Source organism: Cornus florida, unplaced genomic scaffold, assembly GCF_030987335.1.
Source record: "Cornus florida cultivar Cherokee Brave unplaced genomic scaffold, ASM3098733v1 CherokeeBrave_3.0.0_Hap2_Chr11, whole genome shotgun sequence".
Classification (NCBI taxonomy): Eukaryota; Viridiplantae; Streptophyta; class Magnoliopsida; order Cornales; family Cornaceae; genus Cornus; species Cornus florida.
The window spans coordinates 134740741-134757437 of record NW_026775581.1 but is presented as its reverse complement, the minus strand read 5'-3'; the positions used below and the strand labels follow the sequence as shown (position 1 = coordinate 134757437).

Sequence of the window (16697 nt, the reverse complement as noted above, 5' to 3'; positions counted from 1 at the left end):
GATCCAGTTCAAATCTTAATTAATTATGAGTCCATCGATAATTACCGACTATGAATCATTTATGATTACTATTTATATATCATGCATTGATTGCCATCACAAACATATATATAAATATCTCTTGTAATTAAATGGACACTATCAATCCTATAATGAATCAAAATATAATACATTGAATTCACCAATTGTATAAAATATAAATATTTCATAAACGTAGAACATATGTCACTTTAATCCAAACAGAAATTTGTTATGCCAGAGCATATAAATCCCAATAGTTACTTCTCTTTTCTCATCGGAATTTCGAATCTTCATCTTTGCCTCTCTTTCTTTTTGATCCAAGTATTGTTACGGTTGTTTTATTCTCCTGTTTGGTGCTAAATTGTAAATTGTGTTGCTTTGGGTCCTGCACTATTTACTGGACTTCCTTTATCCCTTTCCTTCCTAGTGTTATCTCTCTCTGGTTTCCATGCCGGATTTACGGTTCGGCAGTGATGGACCTCTCCTTCTCAAACCATACAGTTTGCATTATGGCGGGGTGTTATTACATCCTTTCAACGATGGGCGAACGTTTGGTTCATGGAATTTATGATGTTTTCTGGGTTTAGCGGCGGTTTGTGGTGGCCATAGGTGTCTCCGCTGCTCCGGTATCGCCGGCGACAACAGCATTGTCATCTTGGATTCCGGCGACCAGTTACTGTCTTCTTTCAATGCGAAGTACCGTGCAATAAATTGTCGAAAGCAATTATGACATGGAAAGTTGTGCTTGTGCGTGAAAGACACGATTTGCTTATAGGGCTTATCTTTGTTCACGTGACCCTAGTTCATAGCCTTTACTAGCTCCTTGGCAGACTCATTGGATAGTTGGTCTGCAATATGAATTTGACTTTTCATCTTATATCGTGGAATATGCATAGTTGTACTTTTGATGTGGTTGTATGTGGTCACCGCCTTGCCAAGGGATGCCTGATGTATTTCTTTTATGATTTTATAATATGTTATATGTTTGGCAGGTTAAAAATAATAATAATAATTTACTGTGTATGATTATTGAATATATTATTAACAAAATTGATATCCAATATTGTTTTAGCAATAACACAATCTTTAGTCAGGTCTTATATTATTGTATAAACGAAAATCTCTACATACTAAAATAAAAAAGAAAAACTGACTATGATTAAAAGAAAGAGAAAACAATTACGTGTTTTTTTAATTATAAAAACAGTCAGTTTCTATAAGGTTCTTTCCATCTGTAACAAATAAAATTTTACTAAACATAAACGTTTTGAAGGTCCTACCGGGAGTCGAACCCAGGTCGCTGGATTCAAAGTCCAGAGTGCTAACCACTACACCATAGAACCATTTGTGATCTTGTTTTCACTTTATTTTATAATTTTTCGATACTAGTGTCGTTATCAAAGGTTATTCTTCTAGCATTCAAAAACCAATTCTACTTCAACCCATATTCTTACCATTCTATTGTAAAATAAAATCACCCAAAAAGCAAAGGTACGCATCTTTGCAATTGTCGCATTGTTGGAGGCCTGGCTTCCACATGTTCAAAAGTTCGTATAAGTCTTGCATCATCTTTTATTTTTATTTTAATAAAAAAACAAAAAAATAAAAATGCAAATATTGTGCCCTAAAATGACACTCATCACTCATTTGTAAGTATGGTGTTACCAAAATAATTGAATTGCTACCCGCATGTCTAAAATCTAACTTTTAATATTATTCGAGACATGTATCCTCCGCTTCTCCTACAAAAAAAAAAACGGAGAAGGGTGGCACCGTGGCACACATTTCTAAGTTGCTTTTGGAAGGAATAATGTATAGAAAAAAGTATTTTGAGATACATTGTTGACCTACTCAATCTCAAGATTCTCAACCCATCATTTCTCAATCCTCATTTTCAACCTAATTTCAGTTTCTTTATACTCATTCAAACATGGAAGAGAACCAAAAACACAGTGATACTAGTCCCATCTATGACCTGATAATACTCGGTGCTTCAGGTTTCACAGGCAAGTATGTAGTCAGAGAAACCCTCAAGTTTCTCAACACCTCATCGTCCCCACTCAAAACCCTAGCCCTAGCTGGCCGAAACCCAACCAAATTATCCCAAACCCTGACATGGGCCTCTCACCCCAATCCACCTCCCTCCATCCCCATCCTCACCGCCGACACCACCGACCCTCCATCCCTGCGCCGGCTCGCCGCCCAAACCAAGCTCATCCTCAACTGCGTAGGCCCCTTCCGCCTCTATGGTGAGCCCGTCGTCGCCGCATGCGCTGATTCGGGCTGCGATTACCTGGACATATGTGGCGAGCCGGAGTTCATGGAGAGAATGGAGGCGATGTTCCATGAAAAAGCCGTGGAAAAGGGTTCTTTGGTGGTTTCCGCTTGTGGGTTTGATTCTGTTCCGGCGGAATTGGGGTTGATGTTCAATTCGAGGCACTGGGAGTCCCCATCAGCGCCGAACCGGATGGAAGCGTATTTGAGTTTGGAATCGGAGAAGAAGGTTGTTGGGAATTTTGGGACGTTTGAATCGGCGGTTCTGGGTGTCGCTAATGCGGATAAGTTGCAGGAATTGAGACGGTCGAGACCTAGAAGAGCTCGGCCTGTGGTAAGACAAATTTCTCTTTTTCATATGTGATTGATTTATATATATATACACACACACACACATGTATATGTATGTGTGATTTATTTAGTGTTCTTGTCAGTGTTGGAAACATTCTTGTTAGGGGTGGATTCAAATTGTTTCATTTCTTGTCCAAGAAAGGTCAAATTTACATATATTGTCCTTAGTTCTCGTGTATTTCTTACTTCTTTTATTTTATTTTTTGGTAGGTAAGCTTAATAGATATCAATTATCATTCAACAAAAGTATGTACAGGAATTTAAGAGGGGGCAATACCCTGTACAGGTTGTGCCAGAGGCTAAAACTAAACCCGAAGTACATGAGCAGCCTACAAAAAAAATCTTAGATATGCCATACAAAATAGAGCTATAATTAAGCTTGAGGACATTATCTCTATAACAAGGATTCAGGTGAATGTAAGTGCCATTTGCCTGCGGGATAGCATCTATAGCAGTTGAAATCCCTTTCCAGCTGAGTTGGAATAGTGAAATGAAGCCCAACAAAAATTAACCAGGCAACCAGCATGAGTAACTTACAGGTATTCACAGAAAATAGAGTGTAGTAAGTAGTTGAAAAGCCATACTAGAAAGTAGAACCCGACACTGTTAAGAACGATCTGAACAAATCCCAAACAACCTTTTCTTCATATAATTTACTTTCATATCTCTTTATGTTATGAGAAAATGTAGGAATAGGGTGGAATTTAGAGCTTATAATCTTAGATAATTAATTGTTCGAGAGATGTGAAATCTAGTAACTTCAACAAACTGATCCTTATACAACTTTGTGGCTTCCGTTTCTTAATTAAATCACCTAAGTAACATAATTCAAAATTTATTTGTTTTTCTCCTCTTCAGTTTGCTAGGCAATTACACAGTTTTTTTTTTTTTTCCCCATATTTTTATTTGTGGTTGGGTTTCATCCATTTTATCTTCCTCTGTTTTTGTTATTGCTTGAAAATAGAATTTGCTATCGTGGTTCATGTTTTCCTTCATTTGGACACATATTTTTGTTTGTGATCGAAGTTTTTGATGTGCTCGTTAGAAGTTGCCGATCTTGTTTTACCTTTCTTTTGTAGACGTAGAGTCCATAACTTCTTGCATTTAGAAAATCTTCAATGCAGACGATGATCTTTGGTTAATGGATTTTAGAAAATCTTCAGTGCATATGATGTTCTTTTGTTAAGGGATTTTGTTTTCATAATATTTTTTTGTTTGCACAATGACTGATCAAACAGCTTTTATTTTGTTTGGATCCGCGGTTTCAGCTCCTGAGCAAAAATTTATCATATTGCTCACTTGAATTATATTTTCAACTTTGAGTATCTATCTCAACATGTCAACCACAGTTTTGAGTTTTTATTACTATTTATTTATTTATTATTATCGCAGTTGTAATTGGTTTACTTACCCAAAAAAAAAAAAGAAAAAAAGAAAGGAAAGTTATTTTCATTATTTTTAAAATTTTCTTCTTTTCTTCCACGCTATGTAGTTTGTAAATTTATAAAGCACCAATGGATATTAATCCAAATGGCATGATCTCTCCTCCCCAAATGGGAGGTTGAGTGTTCTAGCCAGGCAGGGGCAATATTTGTGTGGGCGTGTTTGCATTTGCTTGAACTTTCAAAAATAAATAAATTATAAAGCTAGTATAAACTGTTAAGTCTATTATGAACAATGTTGATTCGATTAATTGCAGTAACTGGTGTTCTTTCCTTAATGATGGTTAACCGTTTGTACATGAGGTACGCCTAGTGCAAGTCTAACACTTATCATCCACAATCCCCCTAAGTACCTGTCAAATGGATACATTATCAGTGAAATGTCTGATATGATTTTACAGAGTAGGGGAAAACATATTTTTAGATTATTATTTTACTTTATTATTCTTACGATAACGAAAATTGAATTCTTACATTGTGCTTTATTCTGGATAATTTGAGCTCATTGATTGCTACGCATAGAAAAAGAAAAATAGAAGGCTTTGGATAATGATATTCAATTTTCCCATTGTTGGCAGATTCTTGGTCCCGCTCCTCCCAAAGGAGCGATTATAGAACACCAGAAGAAGATTGGTGTTTGGGCTGTAAAGCTACCGTCTGCAGATTCTATTGTTGTCCGAAGAACACTAGCAGTTCTGACAGAAAACCCCCGTGGTCTTCCCGGGGATAATGAGAGTCCCGAACATATTGAAAAAAGGGAAACTTTCTGGTCGACAGTTAAGCCGGCTCACTTTGGGGTGAAGATAGGGTCCAAGTCTCTCTTTGGCATCTTTCGGTTCATCACTATTGGGATGTTCATTGGGCTGTTGGGTAAAACTGCTTTAGGGAGGTGGCTTCTTTTAAAATTCCCGTCCGTCTTCAGCCTTGGGTGGTTTAGGAAAAAGGGTCCCACTGAGGATGAGGTGAGAAGTGCTTCCTTTAAGATGTGGTTTGTTGGACATGGATTTAGTGACTGCAGCCTGTTGTCACAAGGAGACATGAAACCTGATATGGAAATAATAACAAGAGTGATGGGACCTGAGATTGGCTATCTTACCACTCCAATAATTCTACTTCAGTGTGCTCTTATTCTACTGAGCCAACGCCAGAACCTGCCAAAGGGAGGTGTTCTCACCCCTGGGATTGTTTTTGGCCCAACAGATCTCCAAGAACGACTTCAAGAGAACGGAATATCTTTTGATTTCATTTCAAAGACTCTTCTTGCCTAACTGGTAAGGACTTTGTTGCACTAATAGAACAGAGCTTCGAGGCTTTTTTATTTTTTTCAGCAGTAGTGGCATATAATAATGAGTTACCAGTCATGTTTGTTTTAGCCAGTTAGTGTTTAACTTTAACGAGTTTCTGTTTTCTAGTAAATAACTAATCTGCTTCTTTGAGTCCTCATCTCAATATCATCTTTAGATGCTAAAAGAGTGATTCTCTTACTCCTATTCTTTACCAAAAAGCCTTTTTTCTTCACCTTCTCCATGAGAGCACATCTCCCACCAACTTGCACCTTCTCTATCGCCTTCACCACTCACCCTTTTCCGAGCAGGTATTGGGTACCCTGAGGGTACTGATAATATAGTACCCTGGCCAATCATAACCGTAGCTGTGGAGGAACCTGGAACTGCATGATTTGGGTACAGGTTGCAGACGCCGAATTACATTATTCATTTTCTCAGACCACTTGTATCTTGTGTAATAATAACCTGGGTTAAATTTCCCTCATTCACTAGAAACAACTACACTTCAAGTCACACATATAGTCTCTAATTGTAAGTTTCATATTTTCCCCAATCCACCTATTGTTTCCACCGTAACAAAGCTTCTTCATATGAAAACAATAGGGGAGACAAGTGTTAGGAATTAATCTTTCCAAGATCTCACACAACACGAAATATGCAATAGCAATAAAAGAACAAGAAAACACACACACGCAAAAATAAGTTGATTTATGTGGTTTGACAAATTACCTACTTTCAGGAATTGGATAACGACCAACTTTTTTTCAAAATATAAGGATTACAAATATCAATGAATCACCCCCCCCAACCCAACCCAACCCAACCCAACTCTCCCTCTCCACATTTTATAGAGAATGACTGGACGCATTCACCTTCATCAATTTTTTCCATTTTCTTTACGTCATAACATGCACACACATTACTTGACTGCCATATACATTATACATACACACACATGTATCACTACATAACACACAACAATAATCACCATCTCTCACTTCTTTTGTTTGCTGTGGGATTACAAATATTATTACTTCTCCCAACATTTGAGCCAAAATAGAACATTTAAGATGTCTCCCGCCATACAGAAAACGCTAAAGCTCCATTATTTCTCTTATTCATCACCAATAAGGGCAACTATGTTGTTGAATGATACAGAAAGCGTCATCATCTTGGCAGATGACGACTTAAATGTGGATAGAAGCCTAGAAGGCTAGGAATTAGACAAGGGGAAGTGGATCGGTGGTGAGAATTGAATTGGTGTGCTTTTCTAATTAATTATGATCGGGACCAGGCAGAGAAGGAAAACCATATAAATTCAATAGTTTGAAAAATTGCAAAGAAATGTAGATATTTCCAGCTCTCATCATTTCTGTCATACAAGTGGCCAAAGTGTGACTGAAATCAAAAGCCTAAAATAATCTGTTCAAAGCTGATCAGCCGTGAACAATAGAGACTGACAACCAATTAAAAGCAATTGGAAGAGAACTGATAAAAGTGGAACTAAGAAGATACATAATATGGAAAATATAGATATTAGTTCTAGTGTTTGTGCTTCAACATTTCAATGACTTCCATCAACACCTTCTCGGAAGTCACACCAGTTTCTCCAGCTTTCTTAGCCTCTTTACGGACCATCCTAGCCTTGTTCCTCAAGTTCTCATCCCCCATCATCACAGCAATCTTCTCTGCAATCTCTTCCCCATTCACCAATCTCTCTCCACCCCAACCCCAATCCCTTATCCACATCCCCAACCCCGCCTTCACCGCCACCTCTGCGTTTATTTTCTGGTCCTCGTGTTGCGGCCATGCCAACACAGGTACCCCTACTTGAGCTGCTTCCATCACCGTGTTCCATCCGCAGTGGCTAACAAAAACTCCAATGGCAGGGTGTGCCAGAATCTTCTCTTGGTCCGCCCATCCCTTGATTACCATCCCCTTATTCTTAGTTCTTTCAAGGAACGTTTTGCCTAGCAAGTCTTCTAGCTCTTCGCTATCGTCTTTGTCCACTTTGTTGCCTTTTATTACCCATAAAAATCCACACCCACTTCTCTGCAACCCATTTCCAAGTTCTTTTATTTGATCCTTGCTCATGGTTGTTCTGCTTCCATAGCTAACATACACTATAGATTCCGCACTTTGCTTATCTAGCCATGGAAGATGGTAGTCTTTATCGAGATAACAAGGTTCTAATGGCCCAACTGGAAGAAGTGGTATTGTGATATTGCTTAAATCTATTCCATTGTTGAGTGCAGTGATCGTTTCTGTTTCAAATGAGTTAAAAGTGTTTATTATGACACCTTTTGCTTTTGGGAGAGCGAGCGCGTTTGATGTTAGCAGGCCTGTGAAAGGATGATTTGGGTTGAAGAAGGGCGGAAGAATGCTTCATATTGGTAATGCAGGGAGACCAGGGATCTCGACATTTTCACTACTACTAAATTTAGCAGTGTTTCCAGATAAAACTAGAAAAGGTAGGTAGGCCAATAGAGCGAGAAATCTGGCATAGCTGGTGAAGACAATGTAGTTGGGTATGCAGAGATCATCAGCAATCTGACTAATACTTGTTGTGACAGAAAGGTCGGAGAAGATGGCAGAGAGAGGTGGAGATGAAGATAATAAGAGGGGACGAAGAAGATGAACGGAGCGATGAATGGCTTCAAATTGAATAAAGAAAGGGTCGTCAGTGGTGGGATTTGAAGGCAAAAATGGGAGGATTTGAAGCTCGAGACGCTTGATGTGTGGAAAGGTAGAGAAGAAGGCAGAGATGTGAGTAGACTCTGCAGCAGAGACAGAGGGCTCGACGGTGATAAAGGTGACAATGCAGCCTCGTGAAGCTAACATCGCAGCAAGCCGAAGGAACGGGGTCAGATGACCCATTCCAGCACTTGGGAATAAGGCTGTGCGGTGGTGTACCCTGGAATTCACTGGTGTTCGACATAGTTGGTGACTCAGTGGTCAATAGGTTAACTTCAGTGGATGATTTTTGTAGTACACACAACACACATACACACACACACACGCTAACATTCGAGTATCACATATATAATAATCTTACATTGGTAGATGGGAGGAACTGGCATAACCTTATGAGTCCTATCTAACGGTCAAATGCAGTATATATGCAGTAAAAATGGCAGATTGGGCACTTGAAAAAAATGCACAGTATCCCCAGGTATTACAAAAGTCTATAAAGCCCCAAATCTACCAGTCAAAAGAGGTGGGAGAACAAAAACTCAACAAAAGAAATCTCCCGCCAGGCATCCAGCACCTTGAGCGAAAGTAAAGAGTGACCCATACAAAGCCTGGACTGCACAAAGAATTCTCAAAAAAGGAGAAAACCATACTTAAAAAATAATTTATTTATTTATTTTTATTTTTTTTTAAGAAGGAAACACTAACCAGAATTTATTTATTTATTAATTTTTTTCCAACCCACTAGACATCCAAATAGCCTAACTTAATATAGAAACACAACCGCATCCAGAATCAGGATAAATTATTAGGTAGTCTTTGTCACTTACAATGCGCCATGGAAATACTTATTTATGTGATAACTTGGGACAATATATTTAGATATGGCTGTGAGAGATGGCCCCATACTCTCACGTGTACAAGCCCTCATGTTCCGTGCTGTGGTGCCAAATTGTGTTGGGTTTGGAGCTTTGATATATTATATGACTTATTTGTTCACAAACTATGAATGTTGAAAGATATGCCCGCACAAAGGCAATTGGCGAGAGGGACGCCTTGCGCTAGAGCATCCACGGAAGGAACACCCACGCACATGATGCCCGCGTGAGGGATTCCCACGCATCGGACATCCTCTTCTATATTTCTCCTATTGATTTGCCCTCGTTATAGGAATCTTTCGGTCCATCACTGTTGGGATGTTCATTGGGCTATTTGGTAAAACTGATTTGGCGAGGGGCTGTTTTTAAAATTTTCGTCAGTCTTCAGCCTTGGGTGGTTTAGGAAGAAGGGTCCCTTTGGCTCTGATGATGAGGTGAGAGGTGCTTCCTTTAAGTTGGGGTTCATTGGAAATGGATTTCTTGACTGCAGTCTTGTGTCACAGGGAGACGTGAAACCTGATATGGAGATAATAATATAAGAGTGATGGGACCTGAGATTGGCTATCTGACCACTTGGCACTCCAATAATTCTACTTCAGTATGCTCTTATTCTACTGAGCCAACGCCATAACCAGGTGTTTTCACCCCTGGGATTGTTTTTGGCCCAACAGATATCCTAGAAAGACTTCAAGAGTCGGAATATCTTTTAATTTCATTTCACAGACTCCTCTAGCCCAACTGTTAAGGACTTTGTTGCACTAATAGAACAGAGTTTTGAGGTTTCTTTTATTTTTATTCAGCAGTGGCATATAATAAGTGAGTTATGTTTGATTTAGCCAGTTTGTGTATTAGCTTAAATGAGTTTCTGGTTTCATCTGAAAACTTGTTTGAGTCCTCATCTCAAGACCATCTTTAGATGCTAAAAGAATGCTTCTCGTACTCCTATATTCACAAAAAGCCTTTCTTCTTCCCTTCTCCATGAACAAATCTCCCACCGACTTGCACGTTAATCCATTGAAATAGCTGCTTACCCTCAAAAGTGGTATACACCGGTGATCCAACTGGTTTACTATCAGACCATTCTAATGGCTGATTCCTCCCAAAATCACATGGTGCAAATGGGCCAATAACACTCACTAATGGTAGCCCTTCTACTACACTAAGTGCCGACCAACTGACTTGCTCAGAATCTCCATAATTATTGATCAGATCTCCATTTAATTGTATCATTTTAAATCTCCATATCTTTAGAAGATTACCAATGCCTAACAGTGGCTATGGAGGAACCTCAAGATTTGGGTATAGGTTGCAGACGTGAAACTCACACCCCTTGAGGTTACTCCTAATTGCACTACTCACCTTTCCTCCCTGATATTTGGCATGTGAATTCACACCCCTTGATTTTGCGTGCTGGACATTGAAACTTCCTACTAAAAATTGTACAAAAGGTAACTGAAATCAAAGGCACAAAATAATCCTTTCAAAGCTGAACAGATGTGAACAATAAAGACTGACAAACAATCAAGCTATCTGAAATTGGAAAATATAAAAATTAGTTCCTATGTTAATGCTTCAACATTTCAATGACTTCCATCAATACCTTCTCAGAAGTCCCACCAGTTTCTCCAACTTTCTTAGCCTCTTTACCGATCTCCCTAGCCTTGTTCCTCAAGTTCTCATCCCCCATCATCCCAGTAATCTTCTCTGCAATCGCTTCCCCATTCACCAATCTCTCTCCACCCCAACCCCAATCCCTTATCCACATCCCCAACCCCGCCTTCACCGCCACCTCTGCGTTTATCTTCGGGTCCCCGTTTTGCGGCCATGCCAACACAGGTACCCCTACTTGTGCCGCTTCCATCACCGAGTTCCATCCGCAGTGGCTAACAAAAACTTCAATGGCAGGGTGTGCCAGAATATTCTCTTGATCCACCCATCCCTTGATTATCATCCCCCTATTCTTAGTTCTTTCAAGGAATGTTTTGCCTACCAAGTCTTGTAGCTCTTCGCTATCTTCTTTGTCCACTTTGCTTCCTTTTATTACCCACAAAAATCCATACTCACTTCTCTATAATCCATTTCCAAGTTCTTTTATTTGATCCTTGGTCATGCTTGTTCTGCTTCCAAAGCTGACATACATTATGGATTCTGCACTTTGTTTATCTAGCCATGGAAGATGATAGTCTTTTTCGAGATAACAAGGTTCTAATGGCCCAACTGGAAAAAGTGGCAATATTGGGATATTACTTAAAACTCTTCCATTGTTGAGTGCAGTGATAACTGTTTCAAATGAGGTAAAGGTATTTATTATGACACCTTTAGCTTTTGCTAGAGCGAGTGCGTTTGATGCTAGCAGGGCTGTAAAAGGATGATTTGGGTTGAAGAAGGGTGGAGGAATGCTTAATATTGGTAATGCATCAAGACCAGGGATCTCAACAGTGTCACTACTATTAAATTTAGTAGTGTCTCCGGATAAAGCTAGAAATGGTAGGCAGGCCACGAGAGAGTAAAATGTGGCGGAGGTGCTGGAGAAAACGTAGTTGGGTATGCAGAGATCGTCAGCAATTTGATTAATGCTTGTTGTGACAAAAAAGTCGGTGAAGATGGCAGAGAGAGGTGGGGATGAAGATAATATGAGGGGATGAAGATGGCAGAGAGAGGTGGGGATGAAGATAATATGAGGGGATGAAGAAGATGAGCGGAGCAATGAATGGCTTCATATTGATCTAAGAAAGGGTCATTGATGGTTAGGGCTGCAAATGAACCGAGCTGTTCATGAACAGCTCGGGCTCGGCTCGCTAAGGGCTCGGCTCGGACTCGTTCATTAAGCAAATGAGCCAAGCTTGAGCCTAATTTCTAGGCTCGTTTAGTAAACCAGCCGAGCCCGAACAACATTAGGCTCGGCTCGTATGGGCTCGTGAACAAGGCTCGTTTAAGTTCGTGAACAAGGCTCCTATAAGGCTCGTTTATTAGCCATTTATAAATTCTTGATCCAGCCCATATGTGTGAGTCCATTACAATTATATATGATAAGCCCATTTGAAAACCAACTACAATCTAAATAACAAAGCCCAAAAAATAATGGCCTATATTCATTTTAAAGACTCAACCCATTTAAGTTTACAAACAAACCCTATTCTACTTTCATTCTCTACCACAATTCACAAATGAAGCAGCGACAGCCCTTTCATCTTTCCTATTCTCTTCTTTCCTTCTTTGCAACGATTCTGAAGGTATGTATGTGCATATATATATATATATATATATATATGATATATTTGTGTTATATATATACACTAACCTGCTTTGTATTATATATACTTGTATATATGTGTGCTGTGTATATATAGGTGTTGTGTTATGTGTGCGCTATATATGTGTGTGTGCTGTGTATCTAATTAAAGAAGCAAGTAGCAAACCAGCTAGCTATTTTAAAGGTTGATTTCACTTTCAAGGGCTACTTTGATGACTTCCATCTATCTACACGAATCTATGTTGCTCTTTTTACCTTCCAAAAAAAAACTGCTCTTTTTTAGTGGTTTTTCATTTATTCTGATATTTTTGTTTGGCTATTTGGGCAAGCTTGAGAGCTGAGAGCCTCCCCAATATGTGCGCAGACGAGCCCGAATCGAGCCGAGCCCGAGCTCGTCGATTTTTTGACGAGCTGAGCTCGAGCTTGGCTATTCTAGGCTCGCCCGAGCTCGAGCAGAGCCCGAGCACCTCCCTGATTGTGGCGAGCCGAGCCCGAACATGCCAAAGCTCGGCTCGACTCGACTCGACTCATTTGCAGCCCTATTGATGGTGGGATTAGAAGGCAAAGGGGGTTGGATTTGAAGCTCAAGACGTTTGATATGTGGAAAGGTGGAGAAGAATGCAATGATACGAGTAGACTCTGCAACAGAGACCATAGGTTTGATGGTGATAAGAGTGACAATGCAGCCGCGCGAAGCTAGCATTGCAACAAGCCGTAGGAACGGGATCAGATGACCTATTCCGACACTTGGGAAGAGGGCTATGTGCGGTGTACACTGAAATTCACTGGTGTTCGACATAGTTGGTGGTCAATAGGTTAGCTCTCTCTCTTCAATGGATGATAAATATGCGGATACTAACACACTCAGTGTGGCTAGGGCTGCAAGTTGGGCTGGCCCAACCCAGCCCAGTCCCAACCCAACCTCAACCCGAATCGGGTTGGGTTGGGTCAACCCGAATTGTAACTAACATGGGTTATAGTCAAAACCCAGCCCGAATATTTTCGGGCCTGTCGGGTCGGGTTGACGGGTTGAATTTTAAAATTTTATTTATATATATATTTTTTGGAAAATATATATATTATATAGATATATATCTATATATATAGATATATCTATATATTATTAAAAAACAAAAAAAAATTAGGGCAAATCATTTCGGCCTACCCAATCGTCCAGTCTCATTCTCAACTCTCTCTCTCTCTCTGTGCAACTTCAAACTACAAAATCTACAAGAATCAGAAGTTCAAAACCCATATATTTCAGATCTGTCTGCAAAAATCAAAAGTTCAAAACCCATATATTTCAGATCATTTCAGATTGTTCAAAAAATCAAAACCCATATGTTTCAGTTTCCATCGCTGGCTGTTCTAGTTCGGGTTCGCCGTTCGCAAGCTTCAGCCGCTGTCTCTCGATTCTCAAGCTTGCCCCCCTCTCTCTCAACTCTCAAGCTTGCTCCCCTATCTTTCTGCAACTGCTAACTTGTATGTATGGGTTTTGTTTTTATTTGTTGGAAGTGACGGCGACGACGTGGATCGGCTGAGGGGTGGCGGCGGTGGATCGGTTGAGGGACGGCCAGAGAAAAGAGAAAGAAGAAAGAGAAAAAAGAGAAAGAGAGAGAAAGAAGAGAAAAAAAAAAAAAAAAAAATCGGGCAAAGAGAGAGAGAGAAAGAGAAAGAAGAAAGAAGAAAGAGAAAGAAGAGAGAGAGAAAAAAAATTCGGGGAAGAGAGAGAAAAGAGAAAGAAGAGAGAGAGAGGAGAGAGAAAAGAGAAAAAAATAATAATAATAAAAAAAATAATTTTGGGTTTTGGGTTGGGTTCGGGTTGAGCCCGAGTCCAACCCGAATTGTTTGGGTTTTGATTAAACCCAACCCGAACATGAACCCGATTTGTGAATTGTTTGTCTAAATTTCAAAATTCTTGGGTTGGGGTTGGGTTGGGCTGGGCTAGCCCGTCCAACTTACAACCCTAAGTGTGGCACATTTATATTATGTTTAGTTGGTGAATGGAAAGATTAAATGGGAGAAACTGGCATAATTCTACTTAAAGGTTGCAAAATGGGTCAGAATTCATCAACTCGTTCATATTCGCCTGCTTTTTAATAGTTATGGGTGAACCATATTTAATTGAGGGTAAGATGGGTTAAATAACTTTTAACCATTTAATTTAAGGGTCACCCATCACATGATAAACACACAACATCTATTTTATATTACACTCAACTCATTTCTCTCTCTAAAATTCTCTTCACTCACAATCCTCAATTCTCTCGGTCACAATCTTCTCTCTCTAAAATACTCTCAGTCATAATCTTCTCTTTCTAAATTTGTTTCTCATCAATCTCCTTTCTAAGTTTCTCTCTCTAGAAATTTCTTTTTTAAAAAATAAATAATTAAAAAATATTTTTTTCAAATTAAAAATTTAAAAATAATTTTAAAAAATAAAATAAAATTTAAAATAATTAAAACCTTATGAAAAAAAAAATAATTAAAAAATTAAAAAAACACCACCACCACCACCAAAAAGCTTTCGCTGTGGAGCAATATCTCAGGAGATTATCATTTATAAATTCCAGATCTCACTCAGATAAATTACCAATAAATCAACTATCAACAAAACTTAAACCAGAGAAAAACAAAGAGAAATAGTCAGAAAAAAAGAAAAGAAAAGAAGACATCGAATTTGAAAATGAATAATCTGATAACTATTAGATAAACACGTGGCTTATTTGATTATATAATCCCCCTGTAGATGAAGAAAGTGTATGCTTTTATCCAACATACAAACAATTATCCAAAACAATATAAACTGATAAATCAGATTTTGGAGGGAGAGAGAAGCTGATATACCAAGCTCTGATGCGAAAGGCGTGGGCGAAACTGCAGAGAGAGCGATGTGATGGCGGCCATGGATTGAGAGAGTGTAGAGTGAGAAAGTTTTATAGAGGGACATGTGAGAAAATAGCGAAATGCTCCGTTTGTGATGGTAGCCATAGCGAGAAATGTTCCCATCAAATTTAAATAAAAAAAAATTTAAAAATAAAAAATATAAAAAATTAAAAAAAATAATTGATGAGTTTACGGGTTATAACGGGTTGACCCTGTCTATTTTTAAACCGCTCATTTTTAACCCATTTTGAATGGGTTGAATATGAATCTTAACCCATATTAACTTGCTCATTTTTAACTTGACCCAACCCGCCCATTTGCCACCCTATTCCTACCACAGAGTCCAATGCAGTATATATGTTCATGTCTTTGTTGCCTATTGCTCTGGATTTTAATTAAAAGACATATTAGTACCAGAGGATGGCATATGAATTGTTTCTGGTTTGTTTTTTTAATGCCAACTTAGGGTTAAATCAGAGTAATATTAATTAGGGTAATATACACCAACCTCCTCTGAAATCGGTCCTAATTACATTGATGAAATTTTCGCAAAGAGTAGCACTTAACTAGGGTTTGAAACTTGGGGACCTAAAAAATTACTTCTGTATTTCCCATTCGAATAATGATTTGTGCCTGAATTCTTCTGGCATGAGGCTCACCACTTGATATCACAATGAGGTGGGGCACGAAATTACGGATACCACTCTTTATATTATTTTAATAATAAAAGATTAAATCATTTAAAATATAGAGTATTAAATGACATATTTGGTCAATAGGTTAGATAAGACGCATACCAACAACATTCAAGAGTAGCATGTTGGGTTGGTAGATGGAGGAACTGTTATAATCCTCCCACCCAATTGTCAAATGCAGTGTATATATTTTTTTGTTGCCACTTTTTCTCTCTTATTTTCTTTTTTGGTAAGCAAGCAAATGTAACACAGTTGGTAGAGACCCATGCACACACACTACAAGGGAAATTCTCTGGTATTACATACATATACAGGTCTATAAAACCCCAAATCCACCAGTCAAAAAAGAGGTTGGAGAACAAAAACTCAAGAAAAGAAACCACCCACCACTATCAGGCATCCATACAAAGCCTGGAACTGCACGTGCAAAAGAGGAGGAAACCACCCACCACGAGGCAACATATATATATATATATATATACCAGGCTGGAAGGAGAGAGCCTAACAGTTTCCAGAACCAGACCATTAAGCAAACACTAGGAGGATAGATAAGAAAAATGCATATTGATTTCGATCGGAGCCAAACACTAATGTTATTCTTTTGATTTTACTCTATGAGAAATTGAGATTGAAACCTATATATTTATTATAGTTATTGTTTAAATAAAATATGGTTATGAAACTGAGGATTCACAAATTGAATTAAAGGATTTTTTTTCCCCGACTAAATTAAAAATGCAAATTGTGGGAGATTCGCACGTGTAGTATATAAATTATGAAATTATTACTGTAGAATGGAATCAAATCAAATATTTAAAAAAAACTTCTAGTCCTACGGATGCTGCGTCTGCTCATAGTTGTACAGCTGGCTTTTGCACTTCAATAGTCATTATACATATCAATGACCCGTTATTGCTCCC

At 38.7% G+C, this 16697-nt stretch overlaps 1 protein-coding gene, 1 non-coding gene and 2 pseudogenes across 2 annotated transcripts; 1 reads left to right on the top strand and 3 right to left on the bottom strand.

Moving 5' to 3' along the window:
* Positions 1-1292: 1292 nt before the first annotated feature.
* TRNAQ-UUG (transfer RNA glutamine (anticodon UUG)) lies at positions 1293-1364 on the bottom strand. Its single transcript has one exon. It is a non-coding gene; the product is annotated as a tRNA-Gln (tRNA).
* A 327-nt stretch (positions 1365-1691) lies between these two features.
* On the top strand, positions 1692-5460 carry LOC132286698 (probable mitochondrial saccharopine dehydrogenase-like oxidoreductase At5g39410). Its single transcript, XM_059789064.1, has 2 exons — positions 1692-2629; positions 4667-5460. Exons 1-2 carry the CDS (start codon positions 1952-1954, stop codon positions 5354-5356), a joined length of 1368 nt encoding a protein of 455 aa, XP_059645047.1. The 5' UTR covers positions 1692-1951; the 3' UTR covers positions 5357-5460.
* A 751-nt stretch (positions 5461-6211) lies between these two features.
* LOC132282200 (UDP-glycosyltransferase 708G1-like) lies at positions 6212-8323 on the bottom strand (annotated as a pseudogene).
* A 1568-nt stretch (positions 8324-9891) lies between these two features.
* On the bottom strand, positions 9892-15367 carry LOC132282199 (UDP-glycosyltransferase 708C2-like; annotated as a pseudogene).
* Between the last annotated feature and the right edge of the window lie 1330 nt (positions 15368-16697).